The 19,962-nt window shown below is 35.3% G+C and overlaps 1 protein-coding gene across 5 annotated transcripts in view; it reads left to right on the forward strand.

Moving 5' to 3' along the window:
• Positions 1–19,962, forward strand: part of CCDC91 (coiled-coil domain containing 91) — a 419,640-nt gene that overhangs the window by 214,751 nt on the left and 184,927 nt on the right. For all 5 annotated transcript variants that reach the window (XM_081249365.1, XM_081249363.1, XM_081249362.1 and 2 more), the window contains exon 7: positions 11,788–11,865. In XM_081249365.1, the coding sequence (XP_081105491.1) occupies positions 11,788–11,865 (78 nt within the window). The remainder of the gene's footprint in view (positions 1–11,787; positions 11,866–19,962) is intronic.

The following is a 19,962-nucleotide window of genomic DNA, read 5'->3' on the forward strand; positions in this document are numbered from 1 at the left end:
GAGGGGCGGAGGGAGGGAGGGAGGGAGGAAGGGAAGGTAGAAAAAAAGAAAGAGCAGGTAAAGTAAAATAGAATAAAGTATGAAATATAGTAGCGTTATTAAAATTTAAAAGTAATTATTGAAAAATAAAACGGACCGATAGAACTCTGGGACATATGGTGGAAGCAAAGCTATACAGAGAGAATCTTACACAGAAGAATACGCATACACATTCACAAAAAGAGAGCAGGGGGAAAAATAAAAAATCTTGCTCTCCAAGTCCACCTCCTCAATTTGGGTTACTTCGTTGTAAAAAGAGGAAAAGGGTGAGAAGTCTGAAATCTTGCTAAGTCCACCTCCTTAATTTGGGATAATTCGTTGTAAAAAGAGGAAAAGGGGGGAAAGTCTTAAATCTTGTCCTCAAAGTCCACTTCCTCAATTTGGGATGATTCGCTGTCCATTCATGCACTCCACAGACGCAGGGCACATCAAGTGGACCGTGGAGCTTTAATCCGCTGCCTCCGAGGCTGCACAGAGAGATTTCCCTGTCTCTTCTCTGCTCTCACTGTTCCCGGGTCTCAGCCTTGGACCTGGCCCCGCCTCTGCGCGTAGGTCGCCGGAGGGCGTCCGTTCTTCGCTCAGACAGGACGGGTTTAAAGGAGCCGCTGATGTGGGGGCTCTGGCTCACTCAGGCAGAGGGGAGGGAGGGGCGCGCAGAGTGGGGCGGGCCTGCGGCGGCAGAGGCCGGCGTGACGTTGCACCAGACCGAGGCGGATCCGTGCGCTTTCCCGGGAAAGCTGTCCCCGGGTTCCGGGACCCCGGCAGTGGCGGGGTGCACAGGCCCCCCGGAAGGCGGGGCGGACAGTGACCCGCGCTCGCACACAGGCCCCGCGGCGGCGGCAGCAGCAGCAGCAGCAGCAGCCGCCCCAGCGTCCCACGCCCGTCTCCGGGGTCCGCTCGCGCCCGTCTCCGGCGCTTCCCAAAGCAGCCCTCTTAATGCCCTCTCCTCGCGCACCAGGAAACAAAAGGGAAGAAAAAGCCTCTTGCCTCTTTGGCAGCTCCAGACCTTTTCCCTGGACTCCCTCCGGGCTAGCCGTGCTGCACTAACCCCCTCAGGCTCTCTTCCTGCCGCCAGCCCCAGTCCTCTCCCTGCGCTCTGACTGAAAGCTGATACCCGAGCCTCAGCTCCCAGCCCCGCCCGCCCCGGCGGCCAAGCAGACAAGCCTCTTGGACTGGTGTGTGCCTGAGGGCACCGATCCTCTTTGCTGGAATCTCTCCGCTTTGCCCTCCACACCCCTGTTGCTGTGCTCTCCTCCGCTACTCCGAAGCTTTCCCCCTCCGCCACCTGCAGTCTCCGCCTGCGAAGGAGACCAAGTTTTAAATACATTTTTAACATTCTTATTATGATGTTAAATAACTCTCTCCTATGAAGAATGAAACACTCTTCTCACTTTCCAAATATATTTGGCCTTCAAATCCTTTCCATTCAATCTCTTTTTTATTCAGTTCTTATTTACTGAACAGACAATATATACAATGCACCATTTGATATATGTATATTCAATGGCAAGTGAAATTTCACTTTCCCAAATTGAACTTAATATTAGACTTTGAAATCTGCCTAGTATCTGTCTTTTCCTCACCTTCTCAAGTGCCATAGTGCTAGAGTGCCATCAGTATCTTCCCCAATATATAAGGGAGACTGGCAATGAAGAATAAGTAGAAAACAATAAGTAGTGATAGGTGCAATGATTAAAAATAAAGCATGACTAGTGGACAATGATGAGTGTGCACTATTTTATACACTGTGGGTCAGGGAACATCTCTCTGGTACACTGATTTTTGAGTAGTATCCAAAGGAAATGAGTGTGGGATATCTGGGGTGAAGAGTATATCAAGCATAGCGAATAACAAGTTCAATAGCCTTATGGTAAGAATGTGCTTATAACGACTTGAGGAAGGCCAATGACAACAGATAGAGAGACTTAGGTAGAGAGGGGTATAGCTTTGGGCTATGGGAGGGATTATAGAGTTTATTTGCAGTAATGTGGAAGCTACTTGGGAATTTTGATCAGATGTGTGATATTTCATTATTTAACATATTTATTGAGCATCCACACTGTGCCGGCTACTATTTTAGGTGCTGTGGATATTGTGGTGAACGATTCCTGCCATCATAAAAATTACATTCTTTGTGATTGCCCTAAAGTTTTAAAGGACTGTTTTGGCTGCAGTATTGGAGGAAGGGTAGACTCAAAGAGGCAAAGACGTTGGGAAATGATTGTGGTGTGGACTAGAGAAGTAGCAGTGGCAGTGTTGACCAGTGCTCAGATTTTAGATCATGAGATGGAGATATTAGGAGGGTTAAATAAGTAAAATAAATGAACCGATATTTGCAAAGGGTTTAGAACAGTGCCTGGCACACAGTCATATTATTTCAGAGTCTGTTAAAGAAATAAATATAACGATCAAGCCAGTAGGACTTCTGAGGTATTGCATGTGGATTGTGAGGGAAAAGAGGACAGAAATTAAAAATGATTTTAGGATTTTTTGTCTGAGTAACTGGAAGTTTGGTGGAGGAAAATAAAGGTTTGACATTGGACATGTTAACTTTGAGATTTCTTATAGATACATGTGTAAAGACCTTAATAGGCAGCTAGATAAATAAATCTGAGGGTCAGCCATGGAAGGATTGGATAGGATTTGAGTTGTACATTGATAATACTTAAGGTTAATTAGAAGTTGAACAGTTAAAGAAGAGATCTCATCCTCGGGGAACTCCTACATTTTGAGATTGGGGCAATGAAAAGGAGCCAACAGGACAGACTGAGAAGGAGAAGAACCAAGTAAAGAAAATATTTCAAGAAGGAAAAGGGGTGGATTTGGCATGGTGATTGGCAGCAGCAGAGGCTACATAGTTTTTGAATCTTTCAGATTTTCTTACAAAATTAGACTAAGATAAAGGGAAAAAAATCCATAAATACCATCTCCAGAAGAAAAAAAGAGATGACAATTGTGTTTATATGAATTCTGGAGCACAAGCTGGTAGAGCTGAACTATTGACAGCAACAAGACATGCATGTCTATCACATCTGTGCTTGAGTGATGGAGGGGAACATAAACGGGATTTAGGGTGGTCCTGAGGGCCTGGAGACCCAAATATTGACACCCCAAAAGAAACAGTTTCCAATCAGAGTAGAGGAGTTAGAAGACAGATCTGAGGACAACAGCTAAAACTGGCTGAGCCCTCATTTCTTTTGGAAATACCGAGAAAGTACCCTTCTTAAAGTACAGAGGTGCATGGTAAGGGGAATGGTAGGGAGTAGTACAGACACTGAAGGAAGGAGAATGTTCAGATACTGGTAAGGGAGGGGTTCAGAGAAAGCAGATGTCAGAAAGTACTGGAGAAGTGGCTACCCTGGAGAAAATTTTAATTACCTTATAATAGCAACAGAAGAGGGAGCCCTAGAATCGTGAAGCTGGGAGAGTTCTTCAGGCTAACCTCAACTCCTTATTCAGGAATACCTACGGGTGAACTGGTATGTGGATACGAGAAAAGGATTGTTGTGGAACTGAGTACAACGATGGAAGCATTTGAAGAATAGCATAAATCAGAAGTAGAATGGTTCAGAAATGAGAAAAGAAGAATCAAATAAGAAGATATAGCTGATAGACAAACAAAAAGAATTAGACATAAAAGAAAAAATTCTAAAATGAAGACGAAGCTTGAAAGAAAAGAAGAGTGAATGTAATACTATATAGAAAGAAGAAAATAATAAAGCATGGCAAAAAGAAAAATGAAAACTATCACATAAATGAAGAAAGAATTTGAGAGAAAGGAATAATTATAGAAAACAAGCAAACCCAATCCAATATGGGTATAACTGGAGTCCTTGAAGAGGAAAACTAAAGAGGTGATACAGAGCTATATGAAAAATGTAATTCAACCACCTTACAGGAAATAATAGAAGGTGTATTTTGAAAGTACACATGTGTACCTGGGAAAATAGACCCCAGTCAATTATGAGATACAGTCTAGTGACTTTAAAGAAAGTATCCTTCAAAAGAATACCTTGGAAGTCTGTAACTACAATGACTCTGCTTTTTGGTTTGCTCAGGATAGTTCTTATTTATCCTAGTTATCCTAGTGCAGTTATTAATAGAAACCCTTTTATTCTCAAAAGTGACTCACTTTGGAAGAGAAATTGTATAATCAATCTAAATATAAAATAAAGAAAATTAGATCCATGGCAGACTTTAAAAAAAACACTTTATGCCAAAAAATAATGTAACATAATTAAGATATTCAAAGAAAGAAAATGTGAATCAGGATTTATATACAGCTAACTGATTTTCAATTTTAAAAGCTGCAAGTGGTTCGCGGCATTCAAAAAGAGAATGTTATTCTCTTGGTTGTTTATGAGGAATCTTTCACCCCACTGAATTCCAAGAAGTAAAATTATAAAACCAGCATTCTCTGATCAGAATGAAACAAAATTAGAAGTGAATAACAAAATTCAATAACAAAAAAAGAAAAACACCTTTCAGCTTAGAAATTAAATTGACACAAACATACTATTTCTTTCTTGCACCAGTGTGTTTTTTTTTTGTATTAGGATAAAATTTGCATAATATAAAATTCACCATTTAAAATATTTTCAAGTGTAGAGTTTAGTGTTTTTTAGTATATTCACAATGTTGTTGTATTGTCACTAGTATCTAGTGCCAGATAGTGTCATCACCTCAAGAAGAAGCCCTGTATGCATTAAGCAGTTCTTCCCTAGTTCCCTCTCCCCCAGCACCTGGCAATTGCTAATGTACTTGCTGTCTCTAGATTTACCTATTTTGGACATTTCATATAAAATGAAATCATGCAATATGTGGCCATTTGTGTTTAGCTACTTCCACTTAGCATAATGGTTTCAAGGTTCTTCCATGTTAATGCATGTATCGTTTCATTCCTTTTATGGGTGAATAATATTCCCTTGTATGGATAATACTTCGTTTATTTATTAGCTGATGAACATTTACATTGTTTTTACTTTTTTTGCTATTAATAATGCTGATATGAACATTTGTGTCTAAGTTTTTGTGTGAATGTATATTTTCAGTGCCGTTAGGTATATAACTAGGAGTGAAATTTCCAGGACATTTGGTAATTCTATGTTTGATTTTTTTGAGGAACTGCGAAAATGTTTTTCACTGTGGAAACACCATTTTACATTTCAACCAGCAAGGTGTGAGGGTCTCAGTTTCTCCACCTCCTTGCCAACACTTATTTTCTGTCTATTTAATTATAGCCATACTAGTGGATGCCAGTGGTTTTAACTTGAATTTCATAATGGCTAATGATGTTGAACATTTGTATCTTTGGAGAAATATCTACTCAAGTTCTTTGCCTATTTTTAAAATTTGGTTGTCTTTTTGTTGCTGAGTTATGAGAGTTGTATACATTCTGGATACCAGACCTTTCTTAGATATATTATTTACAAATATTTAGTGGGCTGCTTTTTTGCTTCCTTGATACTGTCCTTTGATGCACAAAGTTTTAAATTTATGTATTTTTAAAATTGTTCACTTGTGCTTATAGTGTCATATTTTTAGAAACTGTTGCCTAATCCAAGGTTACAAAGGTATGCACCTATTTTTACTACAAGAATTTAATAGTTTTAGCTTTTATATTAAGGAATTTGATTTATTTTGAGCTAATATTTATACATATGTGAAGTGGGGTTCCAGATTTATCCTTTTGCATGTGTGTCTATTTATCCCACCATCATTTGCTGATAAGGTTATTCTCTTGCTATTGAATTGACTTGTTTACTCTTGTCAAAAATCAATTGGTTATAGATGTATGGGCTTATTTTGGGAGTCTCATTTTTATTTTCCACTGGACTCTCTGTCCTTATGCCAGTACCACACTGTTTTGGTTGCTTCAGATTTGTGCTAAGTTTTGAAATCGGGAAGTATAAGTCCACCAACTTTGCTCTTCTTTTTCAAGATTGTTTTAACTACTCATAATCCCTTGCAATTCTATATGAATTTTAGGATGAGCTTGTCTGATTCTGCAAAATAAAGACACTGGTATTTTGATAAGGATTTTATTGAATCTACAGATAAATTTTGGGATTAATGACGTAAGTCTTCCACTCCAGGAACACAGGATGTCTTTACATGTTTTAAGACTCTACAATGTTTTGTCATTTGTAGTGTAAAAGTTTTATACATCTTTGGTAAAAAAATATTTCTAAGTATTTTATCATTTTTCATACTATTGTAAATGGAATTGTTTTCTTTATTTCATATTTGCTTTGTTCATTGCAAGTATATAGAAATACAACTGATTTTTGTCTCGACCTTGTTTCTTATAACGTTGCTTAACTTGTTTATTAGATTTAATAGTGTTTTGTTTATTAGATCTAATAATTTTTTACAGTTTCCCATGTGTAAAATCATGTCTTCTGAAAATAAGGATAGGTTTACTTCTTCATTTCTGATATAATAATTTCCAAGGATGCCTTTTATTTATTTTTCTTGCCTAATGCCCTTGCTAGAATTTCAGTACAATGTTTAATAGAGGTGACAAGAGTGTACAGCCTTGTCTTGTTCCTGATGTTAGGGGAAAGTTTTTAGTCTGACAATGTTATGATGTTAGCTGTGGGTTTTCACAAATGCCCTTTATCAGGTTGAGGATACTGTTTTTTATTCCTAGTTTTTGAGTATTTTTATAGTGAAAATATGCTTGATCTTGTCACTCTTTTTCTGCATACTGAGATGATCATGTGGGGTTTTATTTCCTTCATTGTTTTAATGTGGTGTATTAAATGGATTGCTTTTTGTATGTTGGACCACCTTTGCATTCCTGAGATAAATTACACTTGCTCCTAGGTATAGGGTGTAGTCTTTTTAATATGCTGTTGGATTCTGCTTGCTGCTACTTTTTTGAGGAATTTTTCATCCATATTCATAAGACACATCACTTTGTCTTTTCTCGTGTTGTCTTTGTGTGGCTTTGGATTAGTGTAATACTGGCCTTATAGAATGAGTTAGAACAAATTTCCACATCTATTTTGGGGAAAAATATTGGTGTTAATCCTTTTATAAACATTTGTTAGAATTCACCACTGAAATCATCTGAAAGAAGGGATTTTCTTTGTGTGAAGTATTTTGATTACTGATTTATTCCCTTGTTATAAGTCTGTTTGGTTTTCTGTTTCTTCTTGAGTCAATTTTGGTAGTTTACATATTTCTAGGAATTTGTCCATTACAACCTTGTTATCTAATTTATTGGCATACAGTTACTCATAATATTTTCATATGCTCCTTTTTGTTTCTTTAAATTCAATAGTAAGTCCTTTCCTTCATTCCTGATTTTAATAATTTGAGTCATCTATTTTTTTTTTCTTGGTCAATCAAGATTTGTCAACATTGTTGACTTTTTTTAAAGAACGAACTTTGGTCCAGTTGATTTTCTCTATTTTTTTCTACTCTTTTATTTATTTTCTTTCTAATCATTTTATTTCCTTCATTATGCTTGCTTTGGGTTTAGTTTGCTCTTCTTTTTCTAGTTCTTTAAGGTGAAAGGTTAGGTTATTGATTTGAAATTCTTCTTTTTTTAATATAGATTTTTAATTTTCCTTGTGATTTCTTCTTTGACTCATTGGTTATTTAGGAATGTGTTAATTTCTACACATTTGTGAATTTTCTCAAGTTTCCCACTCTTAATTATTTCAAATTTCATTCCCTTGTGGTCAAAGAGCATACTTTGACTTCAGTATTTTAAAATTTATTAAGACTTGTTTTGTGGCTTACCATATAGTCTATCCTGGAGATTGTTCCATTTCCACTTGAGAATAATGTGTATTCTGTTGTTGTTGGGTAGAGTATTCTATAGTTTTTTGTTTCTTCTATTTTGTTTATGTGTTATTCAGCCTTCTATGGTTCCGCTGATCTTTGGTCTAGGGGTTTTGTTCATTATTGAAAAGTAGCAGTAGCAAATTTGATTCTACTAGCATCAGTAATAATACCTTATTTTTGTCTTCATTAACAAAATCCCTTCACACTCATTATCACTTTCAAGTTACTGTATACAGGTTAGTCAATCTTCTGTATTACTAGGCTGAAGATAACTATTATATTTTCATCATCTTTTTGTCCCCAGAGGCTAGCAGAGTCAGGTACATAGTTATTGTTTAAATTAAATATAATGCTTACAAAGAAAATTTGGTATAAAGTAATGGCATCTGGGAAAATTTTAGGTGATCAGTAACTGTAAATTTCATGGTACTCTCAGAGTCTACATTTTCTATCTTGAATGATGATGAATATCACTGAGTATCTCTACATTATGTAAAAATTTCTTATTAAGTACACATAGAATATAATTTCAGAATTTTAGTTCTGATATCTAAAATGATTATAGAAATCCATTATGTCAATAATGAGAATTTCAGCATAATCCAACCAACATTTGTGAACAGCTGCTGTGTTCTAAGGCACTGTGCAAAGCACTGGATTGCTGTTCCTTCTATGTGAGAAGATACAGCCGTTGACTAAGTGTTTATTTTCAATTATAATAAAATATAATGTCATAGAACATTTTGATCATTTATAAAATGTCTATTAGAAAAAACCTTTTATATGAATTGCCTAATATAGTGTACTCTATGTGTGCCTTAAATGGCACACTAATACTTTTTAATGGTTCATGTCATTATTCAGAACATAGTTGTTGAATGATCAAACTTTATAGTTGAAATGGTGCATATTCATCTTCAGTTTCTAATTACTGAGTTAAAAGTAGATTATATTCTCAGTTTCACTTAGTGGATCTAGGTTAATTTGCTTTGCTTTAGACTGATTAACTCTAGAAAGCTTTTTTGACCTTTTTGGTTCTCAGTTTCAATTCTGAACTGATTAGTTGGTAATAGGTATTGTCAAGAGAGAGAAAAAAAGTAAATTAATATTTAATTAGTTAAGTCTGAAAAATGCTGGTTTTAGTAAAGTTCAACAAATTTCTTGTGAGTTTGTAGGAGGTCTAATATTTTAATATATATTGTTAATTTCCACAATTTGTTGGACCATGTAACCTGTTTTATATGAATTTGTTATAAATCACTGGTCTTAAGGTATAATATATACATCCCAAGAACTGCCTAAGATGTTCCACTATGATGTGAAAAGAAAGTGTCAGAAAAATGTTTCTATTTACTTTTTTTTAATCTTAAAAACTAAGAAAAACAAAAACTATGTTAGTATTCAGCATAGAAATTGATGCTTGTGCCCTCCTAGGTCATTTTATGAAACAGTCACATACCATTAGTGAGATAACCTGACCTGAATGGGAGTTCCAAAGTGATGAGTTGGTAGTGCTGCCCACATGTGTTTGCTTTTTAGTATAATAGAACGTATGAGCTTGCTTTACCAGGTAATTGGATTTAGCTGCTATGTTATTTAGTTTTTACTGAAACAACTCTGACAGAAATGGGAAAATGACTTTAAAAAGATTGCTGCCATGAGCCATAGATTGATAATCATACCAACAAAAGTCAGTGTTTATAATAAGTGCCCTTGTTGGTCCTTTATGTTTAGGCTGTTTTGGGAAAGAATGACTTAGCTACAGAAAGATACATAAAGTGATATACTGGAAATGACAATTAGAATTTGATAATGCAATAGAACTTGTGAATAACTAAGGCATAGTAAATGAGGGGAGCTTATAAATGAGAAAGTGGTGGCAGTAAATGAACAGGAACTGTTGGTGTTATCTTTTCCCTAAATATAGTTAATTTTCTCTGCAAGTCCACTGGGGTGATGGTGCAGTCATTCAGGGTCCCAGGCTGATAGAGGCCCTGCTGCTGTTTGCAGCACGTGACTTTAATTGTCATCTTAGGCATTGACATCAGCAAGCTAATAGGGGGAAAAAGGGAATGTGTGGAGGATTGTGTTGGAGGTTTTGTGGTCCAAGCTTGAAATGCTGTACATCACTTATACCTACCTGACATTCCTAAAATAAATCCCACCTGGTTGAGATGTATTATCTTATTTATGTATTGCTAGATTCCATCTGCTAATATTTTATGTGGAATTTTAGCTTCTGTTTTCATAAAAGAGATTGGTTCATAATTTTATCGTTACAGATTTTAGTATAAGGGATATGCTGTCTTAATAAAATATGTAGGGAAGTATTCCCTCTTTTTCTATTCTCTGGAAGATTTTGTGTAAGGTTTCTCTTACTTGTTTCTTAAATGTTTATTAAAATCAACCTGTTAAATCATCTGGGCTTATGGTTTCCTTGGTCGGAAGTTTTGTTTTGTTTTGTTTTTAAATTAATACAGGTTCAATTTTTTTTAAACACATATAGGACTCTTCAGAGTTTTTATTTCATCTTCTTTCAGTTTTGTTAAATTGTGTTTTTTCATAGGAGATTTTTCATTTCATCTAAAATTTCATATTTATTGCTCTAATATTTAATAATACCTTACTGCTTATTAGAAATATCTGTAGGTTTTGTAATACCCTGAATTCATGCATAATGTTAGAAATTTTTGTTTTCTATTTTTCTTCATCACTCTATTGTTGCCATCTTGCTACATTTAATTTTTTTCTTCTTTCTTTGGATTATTTGTTAACAATTCTTCTGTTACACGTATATTTGATCTTTTTACTCTGTCCCATGTCTTTTTAAAGTTTTTTTTTTTTTTGTCTGTATTTTCCATCACTTATCTCTTTCTGCTGTAGTTTCTTTTTTTTCCCCCACTGTCTTTTGGTTCTCTAATCCTGCTTTCTGCTGTTTCACCTACTATTTACCTCATCTATTGTGTTGTTAATAATACTTCTTTTCTCACTGTAGAATTTCTGTTTTACGAATCCCAGTTCTCTGAAGAAAATCTCTATCCTATCTGTTTTCTCCATTTCTTCTCTATTTTCTTGAATGTATTATTCATACATATTTTAAACTCTTTGATAAGTAATTTCTGAATCACACATGGGTCTGTTTCTTTTGTCTTTTCTGTTTTCTGTTTCTTTGGTCTCATCTGTTACCATCTCTGATAATTTTGCATTGAAAGCTGTACATTGTGTTTGAAAAATTGGAAAGGCTCTGTAGGATGTTAACATTCTCCAAAGAGAGGTAAGCCTCTCCTTTCCTAGGAAGGTAGAATGGGGGGTTGATTACCTTAATCCAGTGGCTCTCAAACTTTATTATGTATTAAACTATTGGCATGTATATGTTACTAGAGAAGTAATGAAAAAAAAAAAAAAAGGTCCTGGCTTGTTGAATTAACACAGGACCTCCTGTCTCTAGATCCAGGTCCAGAATTGCCAAATGCCTCAAGGGATAACACCATTGCCTTGTGTTACCTTACCTCTCAACATGGTTTTCCTTTCTCAGTTATTTTTTCTCTTTAATTTCTCATTGCCACAGCCCTCCAGAATGGTTTTAAACAGAACTTTTTTTTTTTTTTTTTTTTGCGGTATGCGGGCCTCTCACTGTTGTGGCCTCTCCCGTTGCGGAGCACAGGCTCCGTACGCGCAGGCCCAGCGGCCATGGCTCCCGGGCCCAGCCGCTCCGTGGCATATGGGATCCTCCCAGACCGGGGCACGAACCCGCATCCCCTGCATCGGCAGGCGGACTCTCAACCACTGCGCCACCAGGGAGGCCCTCCAGAACTTTTTTAAAATAGTTTTTCTGTTTGTTTGCAGCTGCGTGCCACAAGCTACACAATCACTTATAGATGCAAAAGTCAATGGTGTGTTGTTATTTTGTCAAAAGAACAAATCATGGCTTAGTTTCTTACTTTCTTTCAGGAAAAACATAAACAAGAATTGGAAGACATGAGGAAAGCTGGTCATGAAGCCCTCAGCATTATTGTGGATGAATACAAGGTAGCGGTTTGAGAGTCTGTTTTCTTTATTCTTTTAAACTTTGGCAAACTTTAGTAAAAAAAAAATTACACACATAGACATATGCTAATAAATTATAGAATTATAGTGTAGTCTTATTTTGGTATAGAATTCCTTTCAACTGATTAATAAGTGTTCATTGAAAGCATACTTAGTAGATTACAAAGGTAATGCTAGACGTTGCTCTGCATTTGAGAACTTACAGAATATTTGAGAACACAGGATTGAAGTTTGAAAACAAAATACTGTAGAATTAATTGCTAGATTATTAGCTTTTTTGGTCTTTACTCTGGTTCCACCTTTTATAGAAAAAAAGTGTGATATAAATCTGAAAATTATTGTCATAGCTTTTTTTCTTAAACAAATTAAATAGATTTGGGTACATTTAAGTAATAATAAAAATTATAATAAATGTCAGTATCAGTGATATATGCAGTATTATTCTGGATAGGCTAAGCCTGCATAAGCTTAATCATTTAAAGTAAATTGAGAGTTTAATAACAAAATTTCCCCCCCCTAAATTTCATGTTAGGTCATTTTTTTCCATCTAGTAATTAAGGAATACATTCTTGTGGAAATCAAATTCAAAAAATTCTCCCCAGAAGTAACCAGTGTGAATGGTGTGATGTGCATCTTTCTAGAGGTTTTTCTTTATATTTACACACACACACACACACACATGTATACTCATGCTGTAAAATTTTGATTTCCTTTTAGAAAAATGTTGTTCTACTCAATCTGTTCTTTTTTTCTTGCTATATTTACTTATCAGTATATATTTTCATGTCAGTATATATAACCATCCTATTTTTGTCATTCTATAGTATTCCACAGTGTGTATATATATATATGTGTGTGTGTGTGTGTAGACATATATATACACACACATATATATACACACATATACAAACATATATGCATATACATACACATATACACACACACACACACACACACCCCATAATTGGTTTAACTATACCCGTATAAATAGGCATTTGGTTTATTTTTTTATTGTTAATTATTACAATAAATGTTTAAAAAATCCTTCTACCATATGTGGAATATAGACATTTTTTTTATTGATTCAGCTTCATTCCTAGACATGATAGAAGTTGATTTCATTTTAATTCACTGATAATTTAATGTCAAAAAGCTTCCTGTAACAAGTCATTTGGATAAAAGTGGAAAAAGAAGTAGATCCAGAATGTAAGTGAAAAGCACTTTTTAAAAAATTCCAAGGTATTAAAATAATTGGTAGATATGTCTTGGGACACGAAAGGTCATTTTTGTGACCACACTAATATAGAAACTGGTGCCATTGTTGAGAAGGTTATTAAAAAATGGCTGGTTTTTACAGCTGTGATTTTTGGCTCTTTTTTTATAATGCTGTGAATTTTTAGTTCTACTAATACAAACCAGCTTTACAGTTGTTGAGTTGGGGAAAAGTATAGGAACTATTTTGGACCATCTTCTTTTCCTAAGGCTAAGGGTTGGAAGAATTAAAATACTGGAATTTACATAATTCTCCTGGCTTATTAAGTGATATATTCTTGGATGAATTTATATTTTACTCATTTATATTTATGAATTCTAAGTTAAATGTTTTTTTTTTAATTGGGGTATAGTTGTTTTACAATGTTGTGTTAGTTTCTACTGTATAGCGAAGTGGAGTTCCCTGTGCTATACAGCAGGCCCTCATTAGCCATCCACTTTATACATATTAGCGTATATATGTCAGTCCCAATCTCCCAATTCATCCCATCCCCCCTCTTCCTCTCCTTGGTGTCCATACGTTTGTTCTCTACATCTGTGTCTCATTTCTGCCTTGCAAACCAGTTCATCTGTACCATTTTTCTGGATTCCACAAATATGCGTTAATATACGATGTTTGTTTTTCTGTTTCTGACTTCACTCTGTATGACAGTATCTAAATGTTTTGAAAGTACTTACATTGTTGTGTTTTTCTGAAAAGCTCAGCGTTTGATATTTAAATTTTTTTTGGCTCTAGCTCCACGTATTTCCTTTGCTGAAAACGTGCTTATTGTGTATTACTTTCAACACTAGCAATGAGTGAGTTTAAAAGCATATGTAACAACTTTGCAAATATATTTTGCAAATTATATTTTGAAGAAACTTAGTTGAGAGCTACTCATTTCACCTCTTCTTTGTCTCATATTATTATGTGACACTCATTTAGAAAGAGAATTTAAAAATTTCAGGCATTAGGTATTACAATTTGCTTTAAAGGATTAGGTATCAAATCACGTATCCTACAAAGTTATATTTAATTTATCATACTATACTTGTAGTCAGTTAATATGCAAACTATATAAATTCTCTTATAGTAGGGAACTTTGTTGTAAATACTTTTCATATAGCTTTCCATATTGATTTTTTGCTGAGCTTCACATTTTGCACAAAGATATACAGTACTCTTAAGAGGAATACATCTGATACATTAATTATTGTGTAAAATATTACAACCAAGGTGTCTTAGAAACATACTGACAATCAACTTGATAGTAATATGGAAAAAATAAAGTAACTTAGATAGGAAAAATAAGCAATGTTTTCTTGGTAGGTTAGAGGTCTTTATAATGTAAATGATGATGATTCATGCCCCATTATGGAACAAGAAAAGAAACAATTTTTTTCCATTCTAAATTCATGCGTGAGAAGTTCATGTGCTAATTGTTTTATTTTGCTTCTCTTTTTTCTAAATATCTTTAAAGATATGTTTTTTAAAGCATATAAACATTTTGATGGATGTTTCATTAATCATTAGGCAACTGAAGAACAAACCAAAATACTTCTCATTAATATTGCTAATAGAAGCTTTGTGAACATTTCTTTGCATTTATTCATTCCTTAATTCAAGAAATATTATTGACTTTCTTCTTTATGTCAAGGACTATCATAGATACAGCACTGAACAAAATAAAAATTCTTGGTCCAATGGAATATATATTCTATATCCATTAACCTATGCATACCAAACATAGGAAGTAAGGAACCTAAAACCACAGCTTTCCTCAATCTTTTGGTTTTCAGGTCTCCACACCGTTGCCTCTCCTACCCATGCAGGCATTTACGCAAACATGCAGCTGGATCTGCCACCTTCCTAACACCGTTCCTGGTTGCTAGGGAATCTTACATTCTTCTGATTGTCCTGTACTAGATGTGATCAATCATTTTTTCCCCTACAAGCTGAATTGAGACATTGTTGAGCAGTATACAAAAATATTTCATTAGAAAAGATAGTGAAAAATGCCAAATAAATAAGATAAAATTTATTTACTTAGTAACTAAAGAAAAAAATGTAAAATGAAATTGGTTTTTCTTTAACATCTTTATTGGAGTATAATTGCTTTACAATGGTGTGTTAGTTTCTGCTTTATAACAAAGTGAATCAGTTATACATATACATATGTTCCCATATCTCTTCCCTCTTGTGTCTCTCTCCCTCCCATCCTCCCTATCCCACCCCTTTAGGTGGTCACAAACCACCTAGCTGATCTCCCTTTGCTATTCAGCTGCTTCCCACTGGCTATCTATTTTATTACGCTTGGTATTTTATATATGTCCATGCCTCTCTCTCACTTTGTCACAGCTTACCCTTCCCCCTCCCCATATCCTGAAGTCCATGCTCTAGTAGGTCTATGTCTTTATTCCCGTCTTACCCCTAGGTACTTCATGACCTTTTTTTTTCTTTTTCTTAGATTCCATATATATATATGTTAGCATACGGTATTTGTTTTTCTCTTTCTGACTTACTTCACTCTGTATGACAGACTCTAGGTCCATCCACCTCACTACAGGTAACTCAATTTCGTTTCTTTTTATGGCTAAGTAATACTCCATTGTATATATGTGCCACATCTTCTTTATCCATTCATCTATTGATGGACACTTAGGTAGCTTCTTTGTCCCGGCTATTGTAAATAGAGCTGCAATGAACATTGTGGTACATGACTCTTTTTGAAATATGGTTTTCTCAGGGTATATGCCCAGTAGTGGGATTGCTGGGTCATATAGTAGTTCTATTTTTAGTTTTTTAAGGAACCTCCATACTGTTCTCCATAGTGGCTGTACCAATTCACATTCCCACCAGCAGTGCAAGAGTGTTCCCTTTTCTCCACACCCTCTCCAGCATTTATTGTTTCTAGATTTTTTGATGATGGCCATTCTGACCGGTGTGAGATGATATCTCATTGTAGTTTTGATTTGCATTTCTCAAATGATTAATGATGTTGAGCATTCTTTCATGTGTTTGTTGGCAGTCTGTATATCTTCTGTGGAGAAATGTCTATTTAGGTCTTCTGCCCATTTTTGGATTGGGTTGTTTGTTTTTTCGTTATTGAGCTGCATGAGCTGCTTATAAATTTTGGAGATGAATCCTTTGTCAGTTGCTTCATTTGCAAATATTTTCTCCCATTCTGAGGGTTGTCTTTTGGTCTTGTTTATGGTTTCCTTTGCTTTGCAAAAGCTTTTAAGTTTCATTAGGTCCCATTTGTTTATTTTTGTTTTTATTTCCATTTCTCTAGGAGGTGGGTCAAAAAGCATCTTGCTGTGATTTATGTCATAGAGTGTTCTGCCTACGTTTTCCTGTAAGAGTTTGATAGTTTCTGGCCTTATATGTGTCTTTAATCCATTTTGAGCTTATTTTTGTGTATGGTGTTTGGGAGTGATCTAATTTCATGCTTTTACATGTCCCTGTCCAGTCTTCCCAGCACCACTTATTGAAGAGGCTGTCCTTTCTCCACTGTACATTCCTGCCTCCTTTGTCAAAGATAAGGTGACCATATGTGCATGGGTTTATCTCTGGGCTCTCTATCCTTTTCCATTGATCTGTCTTTCTGTTTTTGTGCCAGTACCATACTGTCTTGATTACTGTAGCTTTGTAGTATATATAGTCTGAAGTCAGGGAGTCTGATTCCTCTAGCTCCGTTTTTCATTCTCAAGATGGTTTTGGCTATTTGGGGTCTTTTGTGTTTCCATACAAATTGTGAAAATTTTGTTCTAGTTCTGTGAAAAATGCCAGTGGTAGTTTGATAGGGATTGCATTGAATCTGTAGATTGCTTTGGGTAGTAGAGTTATTTTCACAATGTTGATTCTTCCAATCCAAAAACATGGTATATCTCTCCATCTATTTGTATCATCTTTAATTTCTTTCATCAGTGTCTTATAATTTTTTGCATACAGGTCTTTTGTCTCCTTAGGTAGGTTTATTCCTAGATATTTTATTCTTTTTGTTGCAGTGGTAAATAGGAGTGTTTTCTTAATTTTACTTTCAGATTTTTCATCATTAGTGTATAGGAATGCCAGAGATTTCTGTGCATTAATTTTGTATCCTGCTACTTTACCAAATTCATTGATTAGCTCTAGTAGTTTTCTGGTAGCATCTTTAGGTTTCTCTGTGTATAGTATCATGACATCTGCAAACAGTGACAGCTTTACTTCTTCTTTTCTGATTTGGATTCCTTTTATTTCTTTTTCTTCTCTGATTGCTGTGGCTAAAACTTCCAAAACTATGTTGAATAAGAGTGGTGAGAGTGGGTACCCTTGTCTTGGTCCTGATCTTAGTGGAAATGGTTTCAGTTTTTCATCATTGAGGACCATGTTAGCTGTGGGTTTGTCATATATAGCCTTTGTTATGTTGAGGAAAGTTCCCTCTATGCCTACATTCTGGAGGGTTTTTTTCATAAATCGGTGTTGAATTTTGTCAAAAGCCTTCTGTGCATCTATTGAGGTGATCATATGGTTTTTCTCGTTCAATTTGTTAATATGGTGTATCACGTTGATCGATTTGCGTATATTGAAGAATCCTTGCATTCCTGGAATAAACCCCACTTGGTCATGGTGTATGATCCTTTTAATGTGTTGTTGGATTCTGTTTGCTAGTATTTTGTTGAGGATTTTTGCATCTAGGTTCATCAGTGATATTGGCCTGTAGTTTTCTTTCTTGTGACATCCTTGTCTGGTTTTGGTATCAAGGTGATGGTGGCCTCGTGGAATGAGTTTGGGAGTGTTCCTCCCTCTGCTATATTTTGGAAGAGTTTCAGAAGGATAGGTGTTAGCTCTTCTCTAAATGTTTGATAGAATTTGCCTGTGAAGTCATCTGGTCCTGGGCTTTTGTTTGTTGGAAGATTTTTAATCACAGTTTCAATTTCAGTCCTTGTGATTGGTCTGTTCATATATTCTATTTCTTCTTGGTTCAGTCTTGGCAGGTTGTACATTTCTAAGAATTTGTTCATTTCTTCCAGGTTGTCCACTTTATTAGCATAGAGTTGCTTGTAGTAATCTCTCATGAGTGTTCTCTCTGTTTTTCTTGATGAGTCTGGCTAATGGTTTATCAATTTTGTTTATCTTCTCAAAGAAGATAAAGAACCAGCTTTTAGTTTCATTGATCTTTGCTATTGTTTCCTTCATTTCTTTTTCATTTATTTCTGATCTGATCTTTATGATTTCTTTCCTTCTTGCTAACTTTGGCGTTTTTTTGTTCTTCTTTCTCTAATTGCTTTAGGTGCAACGTTAGGTTGTTTATTTGAGATGTTTCCTGTTTCTTAAGGTAGGATTGTACTGCTATAAAATTCTCTCTTAGAACTGCTTTTGCTGCATCCCATAGGTTTTGGGGCGTCGTGTCTCCATTGTCATTTGTTTCTAGGTATTTTTTGATTTTCTGTTTGATTTCTTCAGTGTTCACTTCATTATTAAGTAGTGTATTGTTACCCTCCATGTGTAAACATATGTTTTTTACAGATCTTTTCCTGTAATTGATATCTAGTCTAATAACGTTGTGGTCGGAAAAGATACTTGATACAATTTCAATTTTCTTAAATTTACGAAGTCTATAGATTTGTGACCCAACATATGATCTGTCCTCGAGAATGTTCCATGAGCACTTGAGAAAAATGTGTATTCTGTTGTTTTTGGATGGAATGCCCTATATATATCAATTCAGTCCATCTTGTTTAATGTATCATTTAAAGCTTGTGTTTCCTTACTTATTCTTATTTTAGATGATCTGTCCATTGGTGAAAGTGGGGTGTTGAAGTCCCGTACTATGATTGTGTTACGGCTGATTTCCCCTTTATGGCTGTTAGTATATGCCTCATGTATTGAGATGCTCCTATGTTGGCTCATAAATATTTACAATTGTTATATCTTCTTCTTGGATCGATCCCTTGACCATTATGTAGTGTCCTTATTTGTCTCTTGTAATAGTCTTTATTTTAAAGTATATTTTGTCTGATATGAGAATTGCTACTCCAGCTTTCTTCTGATTTCCATTTGCATGGAATATCTTTTTCCATCCCCTCACTTTTGGTCTCTATGTGTCCCTAGGTCTAAAGTGGGTCTCTTGTAGACAGCATATGTAGGGGTCTTGTTTTTGTATCCATTCAGCCAGTCTGTGTCTTTTGGTGGGAGCATTTAATCCATTTGCATTTAAAGTAATTATCGATATGCATGTTCCTATTCCCATTTTCTTAATTGTTGTGGGTTTGTTATTGTAGGTCTTTTCCTTCTGTTGTGTTTCTTGCCTAGAGAAGTTCCTTTAGCATTTGTTGTATAGCTGGTTTGATGGTGCTGAACTCTCTCAGCTTTGCTTGTCTGTAAAGGTTTTAATTTCTCCATCAAATCTGAATGAGATCGTTGCTGGGTAGTCATCTTGGTTATAGGTTTTTCTCCTTCCTCACTTTAAATATGTCCTGCCACTCCCTTCTGGCTTGCAGAGTTTCTGCTGAAAGATCAGTAGTTAACCTTATGGGTATTCCCTTGTGTGTTATTTGTTGTTTTTCCCTTGCTGCTTTTAATATATTTTCTTTGTACTTAATTTTTGATAGTTTGATTAATATGTGTCTTGGCGTGTTTCTCCTTCGATTATCCTCTATGGGACTCTCTGTGCTTCCTGGACTTGATTAACTATTTCCTTTCCCATATTAGGGAAGTTTTCAACTATAAACTCTTCAAATATTTTCTCAGTCCCTTTCTTTTTCTTTTCTTCTTCTAGGACCCCTATGATTTGAATGTTGGTGCATTTAATGTTGTCCCAGACGTCTCTGAGACTGTCCACAGTT

Source organism: Mesoplodon bidens (genome assembly GCF_964165515.1).
Source record: "Mesoplodon bidens genome assembly, chromosome: 11".
In the NCBI taxonomy this organism is placed as follows: domain Eukaryota; kingdom Metazoa; phylum Chordata; class Mammalia; order Artiodactyla; family Ziphiidae; genus Mesoplodon; species Mesoplodon bidens.